At 45.7% G+C, this 24,740-nt stretch overlaps 1 protein-coding gene across 1 annotated transcript in view; it reads left to right on the plus strand.

The window, feature by feature from the left end:
* COX11 (cytochrome c oxidase copper chaperone COX11) overlaps positions 1-10,575 on the plus strand; it is a 121,559-nt gene extending 110,984 nt beyond the window's left edge. Inside the window, exon 4 of the mRNA XM_078654419.1 lies at positions 9,815-10,575. Coding sequence (XP_078510545.1) covers positions 9,815-10,009 — 195 coding nt within the window. The 3' untranslated portion in view covers positions 10,010-10,575. The remainder of the gene's footprint in view (positions 1-9,814) is intronic.
* Positions 10,576-24,740: the final 14,165 nt, after the last annotated feature.

The raw sequence follows: 24,740 nt of genomic DNA on the forward strand, positions 1-24,740 counted from the left end.
CTATACTTGTATATATTTTAAACTGTGTTATTTTATACCACATTAGTGCTCGGGTCCTTAGGCGAGATTTACATCGCCTACAGGGTCCCAGTTCGCTTCTGTTCACCGGCGCAGCCAATCTTGGCGCTGACGACCGGCACGCAGAGGGACAGCCGCCATCTTGGGGGAGGCAGGGGAGCGGTCCAGCTTCTGGCCGCCTCCCGCCCTCCCGTGTTTACTTAAGGCGCGCTTCTTACAGTCGAGTTCAGACTGATTTCTTACTTCCCCTGAGGCGGAAAGCCGGGGGCGCTATCCTCTGTTATTTACCGTGCCTCCTGCACTCTTTTGGTGATTTGATTTTAAATACTTGTATATATTTTAAACTGTGTTATTTTATACCACATTAGTGCTCGGGTCCTTAGGCGAGATTTACATCGCCTACAGGGTCCCAGTTCGCTTCTGTTCACCGGCGCAGCAAATCTTGGCGCTGACGACCGGCACGCAGAGGGACAGCCGCCATCTTGGGGAAGGCAGGGGAGCGGTCCAGCTTCTGGCCGCCTCCCACCCTCCTCATGTATAACAACAGATGGTCTTCCCGTCCGCGCAGCGGGCGGGCGCGCCGATGGTGCGCCGAAGGCGCGCCTAAGGCAAGCCCGTCTGCGCCCGTCCGCGCCTGGCCCGTGCCCAGTGCCGGTCCCCCTGTCTGTTCCTCGACTGCTCCCAGGGTAAGTTGGTCCAGAAATCAACTATTACAAATGAGACCCACGGTATGCATTGGGTTCCCTACCTGCTGTCCTAGCAATTTGGAACACGCTTCTTATCATTGTTCTCACGTTCACACTACCGCCAGTGAGTAAACGTCCACCCCATTGCTATAACATACATACACGTATCTCCCAAACGTTACCGCTGAAAACTGCTTTGGTTAATTGCCGCTCGCTTCCACGCCATGCTGGCGAGATATGGTCTTCCCTTACTTCTGATGCCTGGGATGTATTGTTTCTCACGGAAACATGGCTGAAGGACTCCTCTAATCCTGATATTCTCTTAGCTGTCCCCCCTGGCTACCTTCTGAATGGTTGTCATCGTGAAGATGGTCAAATGGGGGGGGGCTTGCCATTATTCTGAAAAACCATTTTAAACTGATTACTAGTAAATTGGGGAATCTTGGCAAGATTGAAGCTTTGTATTTTACCATTGCTGATTCAGCAGCCGTTATTCTAGCTGGGATTTTAGTATATAACCCCCCCACGGCAACGATAGCCTCCCTTACCTCTTTGGTTCATGTGATTGCAGACCTATCCCTCAAACATTCCCACTTTATGGTACTGGGTGATTTTAATCTGCATGTGGACAATCCACTGTGTAGGCAGGCCACCCAGTTCCTTGATACTATGAAGAGCTTGAATCTCCATCAATTAGTGCAGGGCCCTACTCATGTAGCTGGTCACACTTTGGACCTGATTTTCACAGGGAATCTGGATATCAGGCTTCAGCCACTCCTCCCCCTTACCTGGTCAGATCACTTTCTTCTCCCTTTTGATCTCGCCCTTACTATGGCACCCATGCCTATTGCCCTTAATAAGGAGTTTGGGAGAAAATGGCACAATGTTACTTGCGCCACCCTAAGCCCATTGCTCCCCGATCTTATGGTTTCCATGACTGACAATACTGATGAAAGGCTCTCAAAGTTTAATTCTTCTTTGTTGCTTGCCATTGATTCCATTGCTCCTCTTCAACCTATCACTTCCGCCAGATCTCATCCGTCAGCTCCTTGGTTTTCCTCGACCCTTCGGGAGGAAAAGAGCCGATGTAAAAAATTAGAACGTCAATGGCGGAAAGATTATGACCCAAATGCCAAATCTGTCTATAAAATCGCCCTAAGTAAATTCCTCAACCTTAAACGATCTACAATGAGAGATTTTTTCTCTTTACAAATTGAGACATCCAAGAATTCCTCTAAATCTCTGTTTAAAATTGTAAAAGATTTTACTCATCCTTCCGCCCTATCCTCTCAGATTGTGGCCAGTCAAGCCCTTTGCAATGGTCTGTCCGACCATTTCCAGGAGAAAATCTTGACTATCAGATCGGCATTTCCCTTGGAGGGATCCTTCCTGACTTCCAGAGAGGTAGAGTCGGGCACTTCCTCTTTTATTTCCTTTAAGGAGCTGACCTGTGAGTCCTCATTACAATTAATCACCCATTGTAAATCTGGCTCTCCTCTCGACCTTGTTCCTGCTAAAATGATGGGAATATTAGCTCCTGTGCTGATCAATCCCCTCCTTTCTATCTGGAACTCCTCTCTTGAATCAGGTCAATTTCCCATGTTGTGGAAGGAGGCGATGCTAGTTCCTATTTTGAAAAAGGCGAACGCTGATCCTTCCCAATTTAATAACTATCGCCCGATCTCCCTTCTGCCTAATTCGGCTAAGATTCTGGGGAAAGCGGTGCAACTCCAACTGGCAGATTATCTGGAGACTAGCCGGCTACTCCATGACTCCCAATCAGGATTTAGGACGGGTTACAGTACAGAGACAGCTCTCTTGGAGGTCTCTGAGACAATCAGAGAGTGCGTGGACAGGGGCGAGGAAGCTATGTTAGTCCTCCTCGACCTGTCCGCGGCCTTTGATACTGTCTCACATGAAATACTACTGGCTCGTCTTAGTCATGCGGGAATTGGGGGCATGGTGCTGGCATGGCTTGCCTCGTTTCTGAAAGACCGCTCTCAGAGGGTTTTCCTCAGACCTTTCAAATCAGTGGCTCAGCCTCTTCTTTGTGGTGTCCCCCAGGGCTCGGCCCTGAGCCCATTGTTGTTTAATGTTTATCTGGCCCCTCTGGCTAATGTGGTGGAATCTTGGGCTGTCAGGGTGATCTCTTACGCTGATGATACACAGCTTGTATTCTCATTTAAGGATCACTCTGACCCTGGGTTTACCAACTTCCGCCAATGTCTGAATAATATATGCACTTGGATGACTACCAACCATCTTAGACTTAATACAGACAAGACGGAGGTAATGTTCTTTAATCAGAGAACTACCATTTCCCCGAGCCTCTGGTGGCCGACTGTGCTTGACCCCCCGCCTATTCCTGCCTCCACGGTCCGCAACCTAGGCTTTCAGTTTGATAACACCCTCTCCTGTATCCCCCACATTAATAAAACCACCGCCGCCTGCTTTGCGAAACTGAGTATGATGAGAAAGATCTTTCCTTACCTCCCTTTAAATGCTCGTAGAACTGTGGTCCAGGCGTTAATCACCTCTCACCTGGACTACGCTAATAGTCTCTATGCCGGTGCCCCTATGTACCAGATTGAACGCCTGCAGATTGTGCAGAACGCCGCGGCCAGACTCATCGGCAACATCCCCTATCGTCAATCAGTAGCATCTTACCGTAAAAAACTTCATTGGCTTCCTGTCACTCGTCGTATCCACTTCAAGATTTTAACATTTGCTTTTCGAGCCCTGAATAATTCTGGTCCTGACTATTTGAAAAAGCGGATTGTCCTCTCTCATTCTATCAGATCTCTTCGATCTAATAGCCTTCGTCTTCTGGTTGTTCCTCGCTTCCGTCTCTCTAGGATGGGCGGAAGAGCATTCGGAGTTCTGACGGCCAGACTCTGGAATAAACTTCCCTTGGATTTAAGATTTGCTCCTACTGAATCTGTTTTCCGCCGCAAACTTAAGACATGGCTGTTCTCCTCTTAATTGTTCTGTTTTTTTGGTTTGTTTCTTTTCTGAATTTCAGTCGTTAGCGCCGGGACACCCCCTCGGGGGTAGCCGAGAGCTCTATAAATTTCTTAAATAAATAAATAAAATACCAATAGTCCAAGGTAGTGGTCTATGAGACAGGATGCTGTTCCCTATTCAATGTCCGCCCTCAATATGTTCAAGGCCATTGGAATTATGCAGTGGGAGTGTGCCAGATTATGCTGCAGGGTTGACTAAATTGTGCAGCAAGAAAAGGAGAATTATGCGCTTAGTGTGGTACATTTTCTGATCTATTACTTTTCATTAGTTTGTCGTTTTCCACACTTGTTAACACTCCCTGGGCATATATTACATTATAACAATTCTCAACAGAATGGTGAGCAGTCAACCTTTGCGAATGGCCTTCCGCTGCACGAGAACAGGCGTTGCTGTGATTTTCCAAACTTTTGAACTGTTTGAGCTAGAAGCAATTTTTTTTGTTAATGCCTGCAGATAATGTGGTAGATGACTTATAATGTGGCAAATGTGGCAGATTCATAGTTATGCGAAAACCTTTACGGCTGCACAGTTGCAAAATAACAGTGGCCCTGGATATGTTCAGGTATTCCAGAGCGTTGCCCATCTTGTTAAAGGTGCCATCCAGTGTATATAAAACACATTTCTCTTTCACAGTCCGGAATCTTTCAGTTACCAACTAAACGAATATTGCATTGTTTGATGGTGTCACTTGGGATTTTGGGATGTAGTGTGACCTCATTCACTGGATGGTCCGTTGCAGATACCACTAGTGAGGCACTGCCAGTCACACAAGGAGGGACGGAGGGTTTGTTAGTTCCTGTATACACCCCCCCCCCAAGTGACTGATAAAAAGAAAATGTATGCTGTTCCTAGGGGTGACAAGGGGCAGCGGGGTAAAGAATGGGCAAGGGGGCAGGCCACGGCAGTGGTGGCTGGTTCCCATAAGGTGCTAGGTAGAGTAAAGATGGGCATACTCGTCCAGAGATAGCTCCTATAAGGAGCAAGGACCCTCACACATCCCGAGGGGTGTCCTGCTTCATCATAGTGTAACTGCAACAAATGGTGGGCGGAATGCTGAATGATTCAAACATTCTTCCCCAAGTCAAGAGATCTGGGTTACATCCATCATTATTTTGCCCACTACGCCACCCCAGTTTTGACCCAGCCATTTGCAAATCAGTCTTGACTCTCTGCCTCATGGGAACAGTCCAGCCCGAACTGCCAAACCGGGTCCACCCTGGACCGGAAAGAAACATCCAGGGACCGGTTTCGGGGTATGTCACCATTCATCAGCCAGGCTATCTTGAATCCAGTGGCACAGTGGGCAAGGGACCCACGTCTGGGTATACCCATCGCACGTAGGGCAAAAAGTGTAACTGCAACAAATGATGGACGGAATGCTGAATGATTCAAACATTCTCCCCCAGCCAAGAGATCTAGGTAAAATCCATTGTTCTTTTGCCCACTAAGCCACTCCAGTTTGGGCAAATCAGTCTTGACCCTGTGCCTCATGGGAACAGTCAAGACCGAACTGCCAAGCCAGGTCCTCCCTGTACCCGGAAGAAGCATCCTGTGAGCTAAAGAATGATGATGGATTCAACCCAGATCTGTGAGTGTTTGAAAAGTTTCAGCACTCCGTCCATCATCTCCTTGTGTTTGCTTTGTTGGCCCTAAGTTGGCAGGTTATGCCCAGACGTGAGTCCTTTGCTCACTTTGCCACTGGATTCAAGCTAGCCTGGCTGATGGAGGGTGTTTCCCCGAAACCGGTCCCAGGATGCTTTTTTTCCGGTCCCGGGAAGACCTGGCTTAGCAGTTCGGGCTGGACTGTTCCTATGAGGCACAGGGTCAAGTCTGATTTGTATATAGCTGTGTCTGAACTGGGGTGGCGAAGTGAGCTAAAGAATGATGATTGATTCAACCTAGATGTGTGACTAGAGGTGAGTGTTTGAAAAGTTTCAGCCCTCTGTCAATCTCCTTGTGTTTGCTTTGTTAGCTCTAAGTTGGCTTGGTATGCCCAGACGTGGGTCCCTTGCTCTCTTTGCCACTGGATTCAAGCTAACCTAGCTGACGAGGGGTGTTACCCAACGGGGAGAGATGTGACCTCAAGAACTGGTGCCCCATCTCTCTCCGGAATGTAGACTACAAGATCCTGGCAAAGATATTAGTAAATAGACTGAAGGGCGCCATGGGAGAGTTAGTTCACCCAGACCAAACCTGCAGGCCTCCGGGGCGCAGGGGCTCAGATAGCCTGGCACTGATCAGGGACACGATCCAGTAAATCTAAGACCGCAAGATTCGGGCTGCCTGGTCTGTCTAGATCAGGAGAAGGTATTCGACCGCGTTTCCTATGAGTTCATGAAGAGGGTACTACACGGGTTTGTGCTGGGGGAGCTGTTCAGCGGTTACGTTAAAGTAATGTATAAAGACATCTTCAGTTCAGTCATTGTTAATCGTTGTAAAACAGACCCCTTTCCTATAAGGTCTGGGGTAAGACAAGGCAGCCTGTTCTCGCCAACTCTGTTTGTTATGGTTATAGAGCTACTCGCTGAGTACAGATGGAAGAACCCGAACATCAGAGGGACCCCGACACCTGGCGACACGAAGAAGGTCAAGTGATTGCTGTACATGGACAACGTCACCCTTTGGCAAGGCATCAGGGGCGAAAATCAACCTGGACAAGTCACAGGCGAAACTCTTCGGACAATGAGACCTCTGCAATGAGCCTCTTCCCCATCTAGACAGGAATGATGAAGAACCTCAGTATCTGGTTTGGAAGCCCAGGGGCAGCTGGGAAGAGCTGGAATGAACGCCTGGCCAAGGGATGCAAAAACTGGGTCTTTGGCGTCTGAGAAACTTGAGCATTGAAGGGAATGCTATGGTGCTCAGGAACGAGGCACAGCCTGTGCTGAAGTATGTGACACAGGCCTGGCCACTCCAAGCCAACGTAGCATGGGCCATCAACAGCATGGTGTTCCATTTTGTCTGGCAGTCAAAGATGGACAGGGTGAAAAGGTCAGTCATGCACAAGGAGCACCGCAAAGGAGGGCAAGGCAGTCCCAGACAACTCTACAGCCCTCAGGCCTTCTTTGTGTGTGGCTGCGTCCGAAAAACCCTGTCAAATGTCAACAAGGACCACTCTGCCTACAAGGTGTTCTGCTTTTTCCTCCTCCCGGTGTGGAGACGGCTGAGATGGTATAAGTGGGAGAATGCTGTGACATTAAACTGGGACCTCCCATGGTACTGCAGGGAGGTAAAAACGTTTGTGGAGGAATTTGGGCTGAACTGTGTTACTCCTAGCTTTCGGAAGCCCAGGAAAATCCACAAACCTATCAGGACCAGGGACATCATGGAACCAGTGAGCGGCCTGCCACCGGCATCTGCAATGCATGTGTGGGGAAATGTATCCTCCCCAATTCTGACCAAACGACACAAAGACATTGCATGGATGGCCGTGAAGGGGGGTCTTCCAGTGAGGTCATTCATGCCCAGCAGAGGCCTGTGCCTGCAAAGGAACTGCCCAATGGGATGCCCCGCAGAGATATCTGCACACCATCTTTTCTGGGCCTGCCCCTTTGCCCAGAGACTATGGGCTGCCTTACGACAAGAACTGGAATCCCCCAAACCACTGCAAGAACATTACGCACCAATCCATGCTGTATGGGCTGTTTCCAGGGACACACATAGAGGAAGCTATCCAGGGGTGCTGGAGACACTTCTTTTGTTTGAAGGACATTCTCCTGTATGCCAAGACCATGTCTTGTCACCATGGAAGCATGCCGCAGGATGGTGCACAGTCTGCTAAGAGACTACGCAGCCATGGACAAAAAGGAGTGTGAGGAGGAGGAATAACTGTAGAACAAATCCCTCTTTCATCACTGCACTCTTTCAAATGGCGGCCTAATTAAAAACTTAACTAACCCGCGTATTGCAAATAATTCTGAAATCCCAAACTGAAAGAATATAAATGTTAAATTGGAATTTGAACAAAGTGAGGTACCACTTCCTTCAAAACTATATATCGCAACTTGTAAGCACTTAATAAAAGTTTTTGCCCCCTGAAAAAAACTGTCCCAGGATGCTTGTTTCCAGGGAAGACATGGCTTGGCAGTTTGGGCTGGACTGTTCCCATGAGGCACAGGGTCAAGACTGATTTGCATGTAGCTGTGTCTGAACTGGGGTGATAAATTGTGAGCTACAGAATGATGATGGATTCAGCCCAGATCTGTGACTGGGGGTGAGTGTTTGAAAAGCTTCAGCACTCCGTCCATCATCTCCTTGTGTTTGCTATGCTTCATCACAGGGCAGCTTCTCGTTGGGCCGGCGCTGCAATGCCCAACGGGCCCCGGGGGTTCTTTACCGGATATCTTCTCGGGTTGCCGTCGCTAAGCTGGATCATATAGATATGAGGGTGCCTTTATAAAGTTAGTAAAAGTGGGATAGTGAATGTGCAGTAAAAATGGCTTCTTGATCTCCAACCCTTTTTTCGAGGAGTACCTGGGCCATGATTAAAAACCGACTAGAGAGTCATGTACTGATATGGAGAAGATTAAACCCATGTCATTCCTAGTGAGTTGTGGAGGGGGTCAACATGTTTCTTGCCTCAAAATTGTCCCAAGGGGATCTAGGCAATTCTTCAAGACCGTCAAAGTCCTCGTCTACTCTAAAGGGGCTGCATGTGGTGTTCCGCCTTTAGGAACTATGTGTCACGTCCCCTTAAGTATGGATTCTGTAGTAATACTGAAAGTGTAAAAGAAATGTGAAAGAACTATTACCGGAGTTATAGGTATACCTTCTGGAAAATAATGCTCCTAGAAGGGTGAGATGGAGTTGCCTCTACTGGGACGTGATGAGATGGAGAAGCTCGCTAAATATTGCTAGTAGGAACCACTGTGGTCCTTGCGGTGCCAGAGTCAGAACCTACCCTCAGAGCGTCCGTCCCTGGTTTACTAGTGAGGCACTCATACTTTTCTTCAACCTGTTTTGCAACAGTTACCCATTGCTTCCTCTCTAGGCCTACGCCCCTGAGAAACTAGAGCCCATTGCTGCAACCTAATGTGGTTAGTGCTCGAGAGGGGAGGGGAGAGCCTCACAAATCATGTGTTTGATGTTAATATTAAGAGAGTGATTGTGCTATGGTTTCCATATTGTGCTACACCTCCGCTATCACTCCCACAGTTTAGTGGTGCAGTGAGAGAAGAAATTGTCTCGTATTATTTCGCCCTAGGTTTCATTGCTGTCAGTACAAGATTGGTATGTGAGCTAGAGGTTGAAACAAGCCACAACCTGCTTGCATAATGTGACACTTGTATATCTTTGTAATCTTTGTAAAAGTCTATCCTCGCTTTTCTTCTTTCTCCTCTAGTTGCCCTCCCTCTCTTCTTATGTCTTCACATTCCTCTCTTTTCAACCAAGCGTATTTCCCTGGGTGCTTTCTCTGTGCTAATTCATTCTCAGCAAACTTGCTCTTCCTGTTTTTCCCACTTACATCTTGATCTCTCACTATTCAGTCTTCCTGTCGTCTTTCCTTTCCAGAGTCTCCACCCCTTTTCTATTTCATGCTCCTCTGTTTCCCTTTGTCTTGGTCCTTCTCCAACCAGAGGCTCCTACTTAATTTCCCATGTCTACCACTAGATACTTTTTCAACTCTCTCCCCCTTCACCATGACAGTTCTTCTCTAAGCTGCACTACCTCTATGACTTCTCTTCATTGATCGTTTTGCTCTGCCTGCTTATTTTCTATGACTCACTATAGCTCATGAGCTGTTCCTGTAACATCTGCATGTTACCATCCGGGCAGCATGTGTTCAGAACTGGAGCATGCTGTAGCCTATTAACAGAATTTGAAACTATGTAATCAGGCTGTTTCCCAACAACCCCATAGTTTCTGCGGTTGCCTACATAACGTTTTGGCTGTTTTCACAGACCGCATTGTAACAAACATTTTAACATGTACTTAATGTACACTGCTTGGGAATACTCAAAGGAATATTCCTTTACCATAGACTTGTATATAATGATAATAAACGAAAATGTTCTAAAATATAATCTGTTGAAAAATGTTTCATTCCTGTTTAGGAATAAATAGTTTTTTGTATTTTTCTCTTGTAGTGCTTTTGTTTTGAAGAGCAGAGACTCAACCCACATGAAGAGGTTGACATGCCAGTATTCTTTTTCATCGATCCGGAGTTCGCAGAAGATCCAAGAATGGCCAGGGTTGACACTATCACTCTTTCTTATACCTTTTTTGAGGCAAAAGAAGGTACTATGTTGCCACTTCCAGGATATAGTTATAACCAAATTTAGCACGGACATATGCTCCATGCATATTTGAACATTCTAGAACAAAAGGAGGATGCTACCTCTTTTCAGAATTTAAACCAGTTGTCAAGGAGGAAAACAATAAACGAAGAGAGAAATCAATGCAGCTGAAACATTTTAAAATGAAGTTGGGTTTGAAACACAGTCTTTGATATTAAAAACTGGTATAAGACAATTTAGTTTGTACAGACTACCTTTTAATCCTGAGGCAATCATAAATTCACGGTGTAGCTGAATGAAGCATGGCGGGAAGTGAATAACAAATACAAAGAAATTTAAGAGATAGGATTATTTTTTTCCTACTGTTGGGTCTTAGACGGTCATGACAGGTATGATGCTTATGTTCGTTAATTGGCTGTGTTTTGTTTTAAATGTTGGTTTTTAGTCCTGGCAGATGCTTCCTGTGAGAGGTGCTGTTGGCATCACTTCTAGTATATGGAATATGGATCTGTCACAAATGACATGGAGTCTACCTGATTTCTTATATAACTCTTTTATCCTGTCGGCATGGAAAAAACTGTGAAGGCAATAATTAATATAAATACTGACTCTAAGTTGCGTATGGCTCATTTTTTACTTTATCGTACAATTTGGGCACCAATGAGAATTTGCCTAGCTTAAGTGAAGGTAAGTTTCAATTCTGTTGAGGACACGGATGCGAGGATTATGCTTTTAACAGATGCCATAAAAACATTAAAAAATGTATTTTCCCATGAACACCTGGAAAACAACAAAGCTCATAAGTCCTTCCTCAGTCTCCACAACCAGATCCCAGTATTGTCCTCTGTTGCTGCTCCTTCCCCCTCTTTCTTCTCTTGAATCTAAGGTTTCATTCATCTCACACATCTTGTTTTGCTCCGTGAGTCCCTGCAAAGATATGTAATGTTAGTGCCCAGCACACCACCTTTGTGAACAAAGAGTACCAGTCGAGAATCCTTTAATAATTCCTACAGAAAAGCACTTCTTTATAAAGGCAATACCGACATTACAATTGGTTGAAACAACCTGTTGGGTACAAATAATCGACACCATCGTGAACTATAGGACAAAATCAAAGTAGTAACTTCATAACTGGGAGGGTTATGTATCATTGAACTCCGGGTGGGACAATCCTCACTTCCGTGTCCTTAATAGAATTAAAACTTTCCTTTACTTAAGGTATGCAAATTTTCTTTGTATGTCCGGACCGGAGGCAAAGATTACCCTAGTTCAAAGCTTACTCACCACCAACCAGGTGATATCCACCACCGGCTCAAAATAGAATCTCTTGAAAGTAGAGTCTGAATACCATTCCGCAGCACGCACAAGATCCTCCAGACGTAAACCCAAAGCTTTGGAAGCCATTGCCTTTCATAGTCGAATGTTCCTCAAATGTTTTGGTATCTATGCCAGCTTCTTGCGTCACCCAACAGACCCAACGGGTTATGGGTGGGGTAACAGCTGTCTAAGGGTTTCTCAGAGTAATGAGGATTTGTTTCTCCACAGGACTTCGCACCTAGTCTGTCATCTGCTCCTATGCCTTGAGGCATTGCACCACACAGAGCTTAAGAGACTGCAAAAGCTGGATAAGAAATTGTGCGAGTACTAGATTTAGTACACCTGCTGACTGTGAAAACCATCCTACCAGGTGAAAAAACACAGGCTGTTATGTCCAAAGCCCGAACATCGGACACTCTTCTACAAGAGATCAGGCAAAGTAACATGCCCAACTTGGCTGAGAGCTCTTTTCGAGATAAAAAACAATTTGGTTGCCATGACAAGAGAGGATTGAGGACTAGATTCACGTCTCAAAGGGCTGTATAATGCGTTCCGGGAGAAGGGAAAGCTGAATCCCCCAAAGTAGCCTGCAGACAGAGGGGTGTTCACCCACTGAGACCCCACTCACAAGGGCATGTCCCGCTAAGATTGTCGAGCAGAAGGTGTTAATTGATTGATACGCCAGACCTTACTCTGCAAGACTTGAGAGGAAGTTTAGAACTTGCATACTTCAGCGCCCATGGGATCCACATCCTGTCACAGACACCTACTAACCCATGTTGCCCAGGATATACTGTAATGCTTGGTAGTGCTGTTGGCCCAGGCTTTGGAGAGCAGGAACTCAGCATGGCGCGAAAGGCCTAGTTGCGTAAAGCGTTGCTTGTAATCTACCACACTATCGACGACAGAGGGCCCTCTTCCCCCAATCAGTGGGGCACTAAGTCCAGACTCCTCAGAATGTGAGGAAACTGGGGAGTTGGATTGAAGAAGAAGAACTGGAAACCACATATGAGACTGCCATGTGCAGATTATCATGACCACTTCTGCCTGCTGCAGGCGGACTTAAGCAGACGCCCGAGTGGTCGACAAGGGAGGAAACGCATAACCCTTTTCCAGACTCCCAGCCTGGAAAAACATGTCCATTGGTTCCGCCTGAGGATTCGGTCTCCAACTGCAGAGCCGTGGTAACTGGTGGTCAAGGCGGGATGCGAACGGATCGATCAAGAAAGTTCCCTGTTGTTCCCAGCGTGTGCAAGACCTGAGTATCAAGCTTCCATTTGCTAGAATCGTTGAGGTGCCAAGAGTGCCAGCCCGATACCTGGTTTGCCCAGCCACGCAGGTACTCAATGACAGAAACTTGATTCTCTAGACCGAAATTCCAGATTTTGTTCATCTCTGCAAGGATGTGAGACATAATGCCTCCCAGGCGATTGATATAACGCACTGCTGATATTTTGTCCATCTGTAGAAGGACCGATGACTGAACTTTGTCCTTGGTCCAAAATCGAACCGCAAACAACCCTGCCAGGAAGGAGCTCCAAACAAAACTTTGTTTGCGTGAGGACCAACTGCCTCCTGTGGAGAATTTCCCACACCCAGCCTGATCTGCTGGCATCCAACTCTATTACCAAATCTGGAGCGGAACCGAAGATTGCTCTGTCGTTTCACGCCTTAATGTGTGTAGGCCACCATTCCATCTCCTCTTTGGCTTCACTGCGAGACGGATTGCACATTTGTAAGGCCTTTCCTCAGGTGGTGTGCCATGAGGCGCTGTAGGGCCTGATAATGCAGGCGACCTGAGAAGAAAGCTAGACTTGATGGAGAGAGCAGTACCACCAATTGGGCAGTCTGCCTAGGGAATGTGTGATACTTGGCCAACGTCTGACGAAGCTCATGCTGGATCTTTGCCATCTGTCGAGAGAGAAGGTTCAGGGACGCCAATGTTAAATTGACGATGAAACCTAAGAAGGTCGCATTATAGTACGGACCAAAAGGGATTTCTTTTTGTTGATCACAAAACCCAGCCCCTGCAATAGATTGAGCGCCATCTGGAGATGTGACATCAGTTTTCTGGGACACTAAGCCAGAAGGAGAATGTTGTCCAGATAGACAATGCACTTGATTCCCTGGGATCTGAGGAACACTATTTCTGGTTTGAAGACCTTTGAGAAGCACCAGGGGCTGACAACAGGCCAAAAGGAAGAGTAACTGTTCGACTTGGCCCTTTTTGCAGGGTTATCCCAAAACCTTTTGCTTCTTCCTCCTATTTTTTCCTGACCTGTTGTTGTTGGCTATAGGACTCTGGGCATTTTACCACTGCTAATCAGTGCTAAAGTGCATATGCTCTCTGTGTAAATTGTGGGCATGATTGGTTATTCATGATTGGCATATTTGATTTACTGGTAAGTCCCTAGTAAAGTGCACTGAGTGTGCCACGGCCTGTAAATTAAATGCAAATAGTGGGCCTGAAGCCCTGATTGTGCTACCCACATGAGTATCCCTGAAAAGGTAACTCAGACCTGCCACTACAGTGTCTGTGCAGAATTGTGACTGCCACGTCGACTTGGCTAGTGCACCAACTTGCCAGTCCCTAATCTTCGCTTTTCTCACTTATAAGTCACTCCTAAAGTAGGCCCAAGGTACCTCTCTGCGCAGGGTACTGTGTATGTAAAAGGTAGGACATGTAATGGTGTGTGTGACATGTCCTGGGAATGAATTACGGTGCAATTTGTTTTTCACTACGGAAAGGCTATCTGTCCCGTAGGATAGAATGGTAGTGTATTTATAACATCTTATACATTTAAATTCCCATTGGGACCAGGCATACTAAATAGAATTTAGTATGCCTGGACTCAGAATATAAATATGCATCTTTTAGTAAAGATCATTTTTATATTGTGTGTTGGAAAATACCACTCTTAGAAAGTTGGTATTTTCTTGCTTAGTCATCCTTTGTGCCTCTGCTGATTTGTGGATTGACTGTCTGGCTTTGGAGTTACAGGGGCTGGGTATGTACATTCTCTCAGACAGCCGCCGGGGAGGCGGAGGGGGGGCAGTTGATGTGTGTACTGATTTTCCTGAATGAGTCAGGGCTAGGCTGAATAGACCTAGGCTGCATTCAGAGTTGTGGGAGGAGTTTTCACTGGCACCTAAATTGGCCTGGTCTATATTTAGAGTAATGGGCGGAGATTTTCCTTGCACCTGAATAAGGCCTGTTTCCCTTGCGCATTGCTGTCTCCGCCTCCTGTGGTCACGCTGCAGGACAGAACTGGTTTGGACTGGGCTCAGAGACCCTTTCACAAAGATAACAAAGGTATTTTGGGGTATAAGTATTAGACCTAAAACCACAGACATTTGGACTACTTCTGTACTCAAGAGAAACCTCTGCCAAGGAGAAAGGCTGAAGAGCTGTGAGGAGGAGTACTGCCCCTTTGCTGTGTGGGATTGGCCTGCAGTAGCTGTTTTTGCCAGGGAGAGGACAACGACTGGAACTTTGCTTTGAAGCTCATTGAAGAAGATCTACAAGGGTCTGAAGTGTGCTGGCCCCCTGTTTTGAAATCTCAGGGACACAAAGACTTCACCCCAAGCTGCCCGAACCCTCTTGCTCAGTGTTCTGAGCGGCCAGGAGGTTCCTATTCCAGTTTTGGGCCTCTGGAGTCTGTTCCTGGGAGCTGGAAGAAACCTAAGTGAAGCAAGAAAACCTATTTCCGACGACGCTGTGACGCAGCTGCGACCTGCACTGGGGTATCGCTCATGTAGTGAATGATGCACCACCCGGCCTGCACCGCAACTCTGATGCCTGCAGTTATGCCCGTGCCCGACGCCAGCGCTCGCATGGCCAGCGCCTGCTTGCTTTTATCGCAGCACCGATAACCGTTAAGGGTGACTCACAAACTCATCAACTTCGCATCGTCACCGCAGCTGTGTTCCCTTGTCCTGGATATCACATGTCACCTCCGCGTACACGACGCCTCGCCTCCCCCATGACAGCCAGGGAGCCGACCTCGGCAACGACGCCTCACCTCCACGACGCTGTGCATCGTCATAGACTTAGTTTCCAAGGTACTGTTTGTTTGGGGGTCCGTATGATTCCGTGCCCCACGCTGTCGGTGCCATACGTTTGATTTATTTCTGTCACAGCGTCGCAATAGCCCAGGTGGAGCTATTTGTTTTCTACAATCTTTATTTTTGCAATAACTGTCCTAAAGTTATATCTTATTACCTGTATGTTGGATTTTTGTTGTTTTGGTCTTGTTGAATTTAGATAAAGATTCTTTATTGTTGTAAACTGGTGTGGTGTCCATTCGTGGTGTTATCACTGCATTACTGTGTGTTTTGAGTACAAATACTTTACACATTGCCTTTGGGATAAGTCTGTCTGCTCGTGCCATGCTACCAGGGGGTTAGCAGGAGTTATCTAAAGTGTGTATCCCCCTTACCCTGACTGCAAGCAAGGGTCCCTATTTGGACAAAGGTATCTACCCCTGCCAATTAGAGACCTCCATTTCTAACAGTCCCGAAATCGAAGGTCTAGGAACACCAAAGGAACTTCAGAAAAGGTCAGTGAGTGGGAAGCACTGGGACAGTTGGGCATGCATCCTTCAGGTCCAGGCGTACCATCCAATCAGACAGAAGCAACACATCCCTGAGGAGGTAGATGCTCTCCATTTTGAAGTGGTGGTATACAAGCCACTCAAAGTCCAGAGGGTGATTACCGGACTGTGGCCCTGTCAGACTTATCGACAAGAAAAAGGTTGCTGAGAAACCCGCTGGGGTGTGTCTCTGAGCGACAGATTATCCCTTTGTAGAGGAGAGCCTGGACCTAGTACACTCCCTCACTATGTGCGCAGACAGGCGTTTTATAAGACCCACCAGGCCATTCACTGCCCTATAAATTGAGGAATATCCAGCCTCGTAAAAGTTCTCGTCCCACTGGAGGAAGGACAGAGACTTCTCCACATAAGTGGTTTGAGGAAACTGCATTTTAATAATAGCGAGGCATCTAGAAAGGCAGATCTGAAGGGGTGGGGCTAAGGTTGCCCTGGTGAAACAGGCCATGTCTGAACTGGGGTGTCTTGGTGAGCAAAATAACTATGGATTAAACCCAGATCTGTGACTGGGGGTGAATGTGTTGCCATTGTGCAACATTCTGTCCATCATCTTGTGTATTTTGCTGTTCACCCTATGTGGGAAGGGTATGCCCAGACGTGGGTCCCGTGCTCACTACGCCACTGGAGTCAAGCTATCCTAGCTGAAGACGGCTGATAGCCAGAAACCGGTCCTAGGATGCTTGATTCCGGTCCAGGGACATGGCTTGACAGTTTGGTCTGGACTGTTCCCATGAGGCACAGGGTCAAGATTGATTTGTATATGGCCATGTCTGAACTGGGGTGGCTTGGTGAGCAAAATAACGATGGATTAAACCCAGATCTGTGACTGGGGGTGAATGTTTTGCCATTGTGCAACATTCCGTCCATCATCTTGTGTGTTTTGCTGATGAAACACACTCAAGTGTGTATGGAATTTAAGCTGGGAGGGAGGCCAGGCTATGTGGGTGGCCAAAGGCACACTATTATGATGGCACAAGCCCTGGGGACACCAACACCCTTACCATGACAGGGTGAACAACTGCCTGGGACTATCTCCCCTCCACTGGCTCTAAGAAGCCTTGCTTAGTACAGACTCCGCAGGGTGTCTAATTGCACAACTCCACAGTACAGACCCCGATCAGGCTGTCAAAATAGGAACATTTAGGGAATTACTGACCCAGAAATATTCAAGGCGTTACCCTGGGCAGCGAAGCTCCTTCACTATAAGGCTCCGACAACGTGCATGGCACTCCCAAACCAGGGAGACACACACCACGGATCCAGAGTGTCACCTGACAACAGCAACCTCTAGGGGTGTCTATAATGCACCGGTTTACACATAAGCGGGGCTAGGCCGTGTAAGGAGCACAGAAGAGTTCCCACAGCCACCAGAGGGAATATGTTGAGGAAGCACACATCACCACCAATATTACAATAAAAGCCAAAGTAGGAAGGAAAAACAAATCACCATGCACAAAACACTATGTAGTAATGGGTGATAACTGTGAGTGCGTGAGCGCAGCTGAAGGCAACTGACTAGCGCAAACATTTGAAGACCATATCTCATAAAACGGCAACACTCTCACAATAAAGTCAAGTGAAAGCAAACCGCACTTTACTGGCTGCTGAGTAGTGAAGAGAGAGGGGGAAGGAGCAGTAACAGAGGACTATATTGGAACCTGGTCATGGAGACTGACTAAGGGCTTATGAGCTTTGTTGTTTCCCTGGTGTTCATGAGAAAATTAGTATTTTTGATGTTTTAATGGCTTGTTGATATTAAAGCAAAGAAGAAAAGCATAATTCTCGTCTCCGGTCCTGACAAAGAATTCACTTCTCCACAATACACCCACGCACATGTTTGGTAACACTTTTTGGTGTCTTGCTGTAGAAGAGATATTCTCTTCACCAGTCCTCTCTGTGCTGGACGCTTCTCCCCCTACAGTGGACACAATGGAAGAAAGATTTTGAAATTTACCTTGCTGCTATTGACTGTGATGTTTTTATCAACAAAAGAAAAAAGTAAGGTTAATTCACAATATGAGGCCAGAAGGGAGGGCCATTATTTTTAAGATCTGCTGTTTAACTCACAAAGCTCTACATGATAAAGGGCCGACCTATTTATCATCGAAGCTCACTCGCTATTTCCCCTCCAGATTCTTAAAACCAGGCGACAAAGCTCTGCTTGAGTTCCAGGTCAGGAGGCAGGTTGTTTCCCTTCATTGCTCCCTTCTATTGGAATAACTTGTCATTGCAATTACGTATCATTGAGGACCACCTCAGGAAATTACCCAAGACTCACTTATTTTAAAGGTAGCACCCTTTTATCTGCGGTCTTGGTTTCGCGCTGATATACTCCTCCGGGGGTGATTTGTGCACGTAATAAATTAACATGACATAACATTCTCAAAACAAGCAATACAAAAGTGTGTGTTGGTGAAGAAACGATGCAGTTGATACTGGAGACAATTGTTGCTACTTAAAGGACAAGATTATTGGAGAACAATAAATTGAGAAAACAAATAAGAAGCTCAGGATACTTTGATATCTACAGATTATTCTAATGTGAGTGTGCTTTAAGCATTTTTAGAGGGATTGAGCATTCAGAGATATACATGACCGAAATGCCCGACAGAAATTAAACCAAGTGGTGTAAAGAAATCAAGGCACAATGTGCCTAGACAGGGATTTTCAGTAGGTGAGTCAGGAATATAAGATGAACATCTTGCAATTCCACCTAAAAATTAATCAAAACATTTTCTGGGTAATTTGGACTTTATGTTTGAAAACCGGAACCATGTGGGAAAGGCCAACCTTTGCATAGCATGGATCTGTGTTTTAAATGGAGTTGAAAGGGCCTTTTGCTCTTGTGTTTGAGTTCGGTTCCATTGTCAAATGGACAATTTATAATAAGTACAGGGATTAAACTTGAGAACGAAGATAGTGAGGAATGTGGCTGTGCATTGACTGATGACAAATAGTGTGTGTGTGGCTAATTTCAGGATGATGCGGTAGCTGTTACAGAATTAACAATGAAGCCTCGATTTTGTAACATTTCTACAAATGGTCACATAGTATGGGTCATATACGACTCTGAGTTACCTTTCACCTTGATCAAGGACATGAAGACTTAGGGAGTTGACCATTATTCTGGATCCTCATCACCCAGAACAAGTACGTTTAAAATAAAGTTGCCAGGAATAGCCCAAATGAAGATGAAAATGTGGACGTCTTGAAACATCTACAAGGGTTTTCTGAAGCATTTAGCAAGAGTCTTGAGAAGTTAGTGGGTTTCTGCACATAATTGTCCTGGAAATAAAACGTTGTACTGGTTGTAGACAAATTGCCTTTGAGTTTAAAGCAGTAACTATGCAAATAATTAGAGAAGCTGTGTAATTTCGCTATTGTCAAACCTTTAGAGTGCTAAGAATGGTTGGCTACTGTCTCCTTGGCTTGCAAATGGAACAAGCCTCTGAGTTTGTGTGTCGACTTGCATGACTTTAGCTTCAAGGTTGATCACAAACGTTTAACCACAATAGGAGACGTTATGTGCACCTTAAAGGATGCAAACATTTTCACAAACTGACAAGTCCAGGTACCATCACATTGAGTTGTGTTAACTGGTCACCTTATGTCCATCGTAACCACAGAAGGTGCGCACATGTACAGAGGTATGCAGTTTGGTTTGATTTTTGGATTCTCCTGAGTTTTCAGAGAACCATTCTTCTGTAATGTGTGGTGTGGTGCACTTTCACAGTGATAAATTGGTGTTTGGAAACAATGCAAAAGAGCCCAATGAGCGATTCTGTGCAGTGTTTAGAATCCTAAAATATCACAATTTGACACCATCAAAGAGAAGCGTAGCATTAAGGCAAGTCCTACCCCAGGTTTGAAATATCAGCTAAAATATTTTGTTGGGTTGGAGTATTATTCCGCATTTGTGCCACACTTTGCTGAGAAAATGCCATTGTTGCACAGATTGTTTAATAAAAATAAAAATGTATGGAGTGATCAGTGCCAGTCCGCTTTTGGGAAAGTAAACTCATCCATTACCAAAAACCAACTTCTCAATCCTTTTGCTACCAGAGATACCCTACATCATCATAACAGGTGTAAGCAATAATGATGCGGGGGTGGGTTTTCTCCAAATAAGAGATGGTGGTAGGGAAGAAATAATTGCTTTTGCTTCCAAAATACTGTGAGGAGCTGACTCTACCTATTCCACCATTGAGAAAGATGCACTTGCATTGTGGTGGGGTCACACAGTAGTTCAGAACATATGTCTGGGTATTCCGTTTTGTTTTGAAGACTGACCATAAACTCCTGGCACCTTTGTACGTTCAGGGCCACGCCTAGAAGCGTAAAGCTGCAGTTCCATCTTCAAGAGTGTCAATATGTTATGTCACAGATAAAAATACTTTGTGGCAGATTTCTTATTGAGAATGGCAGTGATGTGCGTATCTTGTGATGGAGAGTAGGAAGATGATTTTGAATTTGTGTGGGTAGTGAGACAAGTGGATAGTGTGTTAGGGGACTTGTTAGAGAAAGGTGAGTGAAGAAAGCATTTGTAAAATGACACCATTTTGAAACAGGTGATGGCATATGTATCGCAGGGATGGCCATCAATCAGGAGATTGAACTATGAAGTTGTCTTTTTAGTTTTGAGTGATCTGTCATGTAATAGTGGGTTGCTGAGACTGTGGGTTGCTTATTGACTGCACCTGAAGGTTTGAAAGCACATGTATTGTGTTGCCTATGAGTGTCTTATTTGCATCAGCTCTAAGAAGCGAAGGATCAGACAAAATGTGTTGTCCTGTCATTGACAAAAATGTGGAGGGTTATGATAGGCACTGTAACTTTTGTGCTCACTTTTGTGTGCTCAGCAACTATCCACAGGTAATTAGTGCTGTACTGAGCACTCCTGTGGAGCCACCTATGTTGCTTTAGAATAAACTAGCCTTAGACATTACAGGACTCTGTGGTCTTGGGAGAGAAGCCCAAGTATGCTTTGGTTCTTGTAGATTGTATGTCCAAATCGCCTGAGCTAGGATTTTTGGGTAATGTTTGCACACACAATGAACTGAATCTTTAGAGAATGTGTCTGGAAGAGAGTGGTTCCCAAGCAAGCTCATAACTGGCAATGTTACCAAATTGGATTCCGAGGAGATCAGAAGTTTTTCAGACCAATTGTAACTTTCTTTGATTAATATAGTGGTTTAATAGACAGAACTTGAAAGATATGTTACGGACTAGGAGAACCATCCCACACGCGTGTCCTGGTGTAGCACCATTCATCTAGCTTAAGTCAAGAGTTCCAGGTTCCAAGTTGAACTGGATGGAACATGGATCTTTCTAAGGTAATGGCTATAACAAAGTATCTTCAGAGCAAGTATACAATGGCAGAGAGGGATGGTGTTGGCATGCTGTTGCGTGTGTAGAACTAGGTGAGAGTTACGAGATATTGGCTTGTCTTCAAGTGGGAATCCAGGTTTTCAGCACCTGTTCGGATTGTCAGGGACCAAATTGTGATAACTGAGGACGGAAAGGCCTAGAGTTTCGGTAAAGTGTCAGCTGAGCCGTGTGGAAAAGTCTTCTTGTAATTGAGTATTTTGTTCCTAGTTTTGTTATATTTGTTTTTTTAGGGAACAGATGTGTTGGGTATTTGAATGTCATGATGTTCGTGGGTATATTCTGTAAAGAAGTGTATTATCTTTTAAGTGCATTGAGTTCTGAGCTCTGGTAGTTGTTGCCTGGGCGAAATGCCAATTCTGGTGTTATGGAATATATCATCTGGAGCCAACCTAATTTCTTGGGTGCTCTGTTCTTATCACCTATCCTTCACAGAAATACATTTGTTTGTGCTTCAGGGATTGGAACCCCCCCAGCATAAGTATGTGATTTCCTGTAAATGCCCCTTTTTCAGGTATCCACTTATTTGTAAAAGGTTTCACACCTTCTTTCCTCCCCATCCCTAATTTTACAATCATCGAAAATCCTCCTCACTGCTGGAGTTTGTCCACTAAAAGTGCAGGGTTTACATCGTAAAATTCCACAAATTAAAAAAAAGACAGTTAAATGCACCAGAAATGTTGGCATGTGTACCCTTGTTGGCATCTGCATGTAATTTCCCAGTTGGCCCACCAAAATGAAGTCCAATTGGGAAACTACGGTTTGCCCATCTGTTTTTTCATTGGAGCAGTAAGACCATGTCTTGGTATTTATTATAGCTGACAAACGGACTGCTTCCTAACAACACGAGTAAGCCCTTTATATTGCTATCAGCCGATACCATGTGATGAGATAATAATCATGATCGGGCAAACCTCCAGCTTGTAAAGTCTGGGAATTTTAAAGCACCTACCCATTTGTCATACAATTATGAAAGCCCCCCACACAACCTCACACTAATGCTATATTTCAGTACTGTTATTTGGTGCACTGCTCAGAGTGAATGTTTCATTGTCACACAACACCCTAGATTGCCCTCCAAGTGTTTTACCCGGATAATAATGCATAATAGTATGCATAGTTGTGGACTTACAGTTGGGAGGACCTTTATGTGAGAATTTGAGCCTGTAATCTTTAGTAGTTCATACCGATTTGCTGCCTCTTGAATTTGTTCTTGTGCTGCCACATAGAAGGCTTACATGTACCTTTTTAAAAATATTTTCCTTTGCGACCGCCAACTATGCTAAAAGACGAATCACACCATCATAATAGGATTTGTGTTCTGCAAACTCATGTAAATATCTTTAGAGTAGCCAGTTTAATTATCTACTGACGGTTTGTTAACTTTATTCCATCAATTCTGCTTTTCAAGAAGGGACACTCTAGAAGCATGTGATTTTTGTGTTGTTTTTGTGATCAATAAAACCTTTTTTTGCACCTTGAAACAAAAGTAACGTTATCACATTTTTAGGTCTCGCTAGCATTGTAGCGCGAAAGCTCTGCCATCGCTTTGTTATTTATTGGGACTTGGAGTTACTGCTTGATGTACGATCAGCTTTTGAAGGGTTTATGTGTAGTAGAATAAATCACATTTGTGTTTTGAATGTTAATTTAAATAAATCATTTTCTCATATTTGAAGTCATATGAAATGTTTGCAAAGAAACTTTTCACATCAAATTAATAAATGTTTCATATGATATCTGGCATAACTGTATTTAAAAAATATCTGAAATTAGATGAGCTTGTCATTGTTTTCTCTCATTACCCTTTCTCCGTTGGTTGGTTCTTAAGATTCCAAATTACATTCTCCCAGTTTATAATCCTACGAACACGCTCTAAAATGTGTATAGTACTGAAGCCTCTATCTGCTATTCTTATTTCAGGTAGTTATTAGTAAGCGACGAAAAATTGTAAGTAAAGTTTATTTATTAATGACAGGTCGATTTTTTAGATTCTTTTGACAGCTAAGCCCCAGCGAAAAGATCTAATTATTTTTTCATTAGCTGCTATTTGCTTTCTCTTTTTGGAGGTTTCACTTTCTACAGACCTGTCCCAGAAACATATTTGCTTGTCTTTACATCCTCTTGAAAGCAAGAACATTGCTTGGCAGATTGTTTGATTATATCAGATTGGATAGATATGTCTTATTCCATGTTTTGCTGTCTCTTGTAACTTCCACAGAAAGGGCAAAGAAGTAGACCGTGTGTTTTTCTACTCTATAGTTCTAGTTTGAACGAGAACTGCAGCAGAGCTTTTTTTGGCATCAGTTGACTATATTCCAGTCTGCTAGGGTTCGTTCGCACTTACTCGGACTCAAGCAACTGGTGACCACCCCCACCCACTACGCCGAACACACACTCGACCCCGTCTTCTCATCCAGCAAGGACATCGCCTTCAGCCACGCCTCCGGACTACACTGGACGGACCACAGCTGCGTCCACTTCAGCTTCAAAAGGACCACGATCCACCACCAACAACAACAGGTCCCACGCAGAAGCTGGAACAAGATCACAGCCGACCAGCTCACGTCCTCCCTGAGCAAGAACCCACCCACCAGCGCAACGAACCCCAGCCAAGCGGCCACCAACCTCACCAAGTGGATCAGCGACTGCGCAGACGACCTCGCCCCCCTGAGCACCCCGCCCAGCAGACCCGGCAGCAAGAAAGCCCCATGGTTCAACGACGAACTCAAGAGCTCCAAGAAGAACTGCCGAGACCTCGAGAGAACCTGGCGCAGAGACCCAACACCGGACAACATGACTGCCCTCAAGCTCGCCACCCGAAAACACCAACAACTCATCCGTGCCACCAAGAAAACTGCTTTCAAGGAACGACTGGACTACAACGCACACAACAGCAAGGAACTCTTCAACATCGTCAAAGAGCTCTCCAACCCCAACGCCGGAAACAACGACATCATCCCTTCGCAAGACCTCTGCATCTCCCTCGCCACCTACTTCCACAACAAGATTGCGGACATACACAACAGCTTCAGCACTCAACCAACGCACGCCATGACCGGACCACCACCCCCCACCACCACCCTCCGCGCCTGGACCCCGATCAGCACCGAAGACACCGTCCGCACGATGAACTCCATCCACTCCGGATCTCCGACCGACCCCTGCCCCCACCACGTCTTCAACAAGGCCGACGCTGTCATCGCACCCCACCTGCGGGACATCATCAACACCTCCTTCGACACCGCTACCTTCCCGGAGAGCTGGAAGCACGCCGAACTCAGCGCTCTTCTCAAGAAGCCATCAGCCGACCCCACCGACCTCAAGAACTACCGCCCCATCTCGCTGCTCCCGTTCCCTGCAAAAGTCATCGAGAAGACCGTCAACAAGCAGCTGGCCGCCTTCCTCGAGACGAACGGATCCCTCGACCTCTCGCTGTCTGGCTTCCGGGCCAACCACAGCAC

Source organism: Lissotriton helveticus, chromosome 7 (genome assembly GCF_964261635.1).
Source record: "Lissotriton helveticus chromosome 7, aLisHel1.1, whole genome shotgun sequence".
NCBI classification, from domain to species: Eukaryota; Metazoa; Chordata; class Amphibia; order Caudata; family Salamandridae; genus Lissotriton; species Lissotriton helveticus.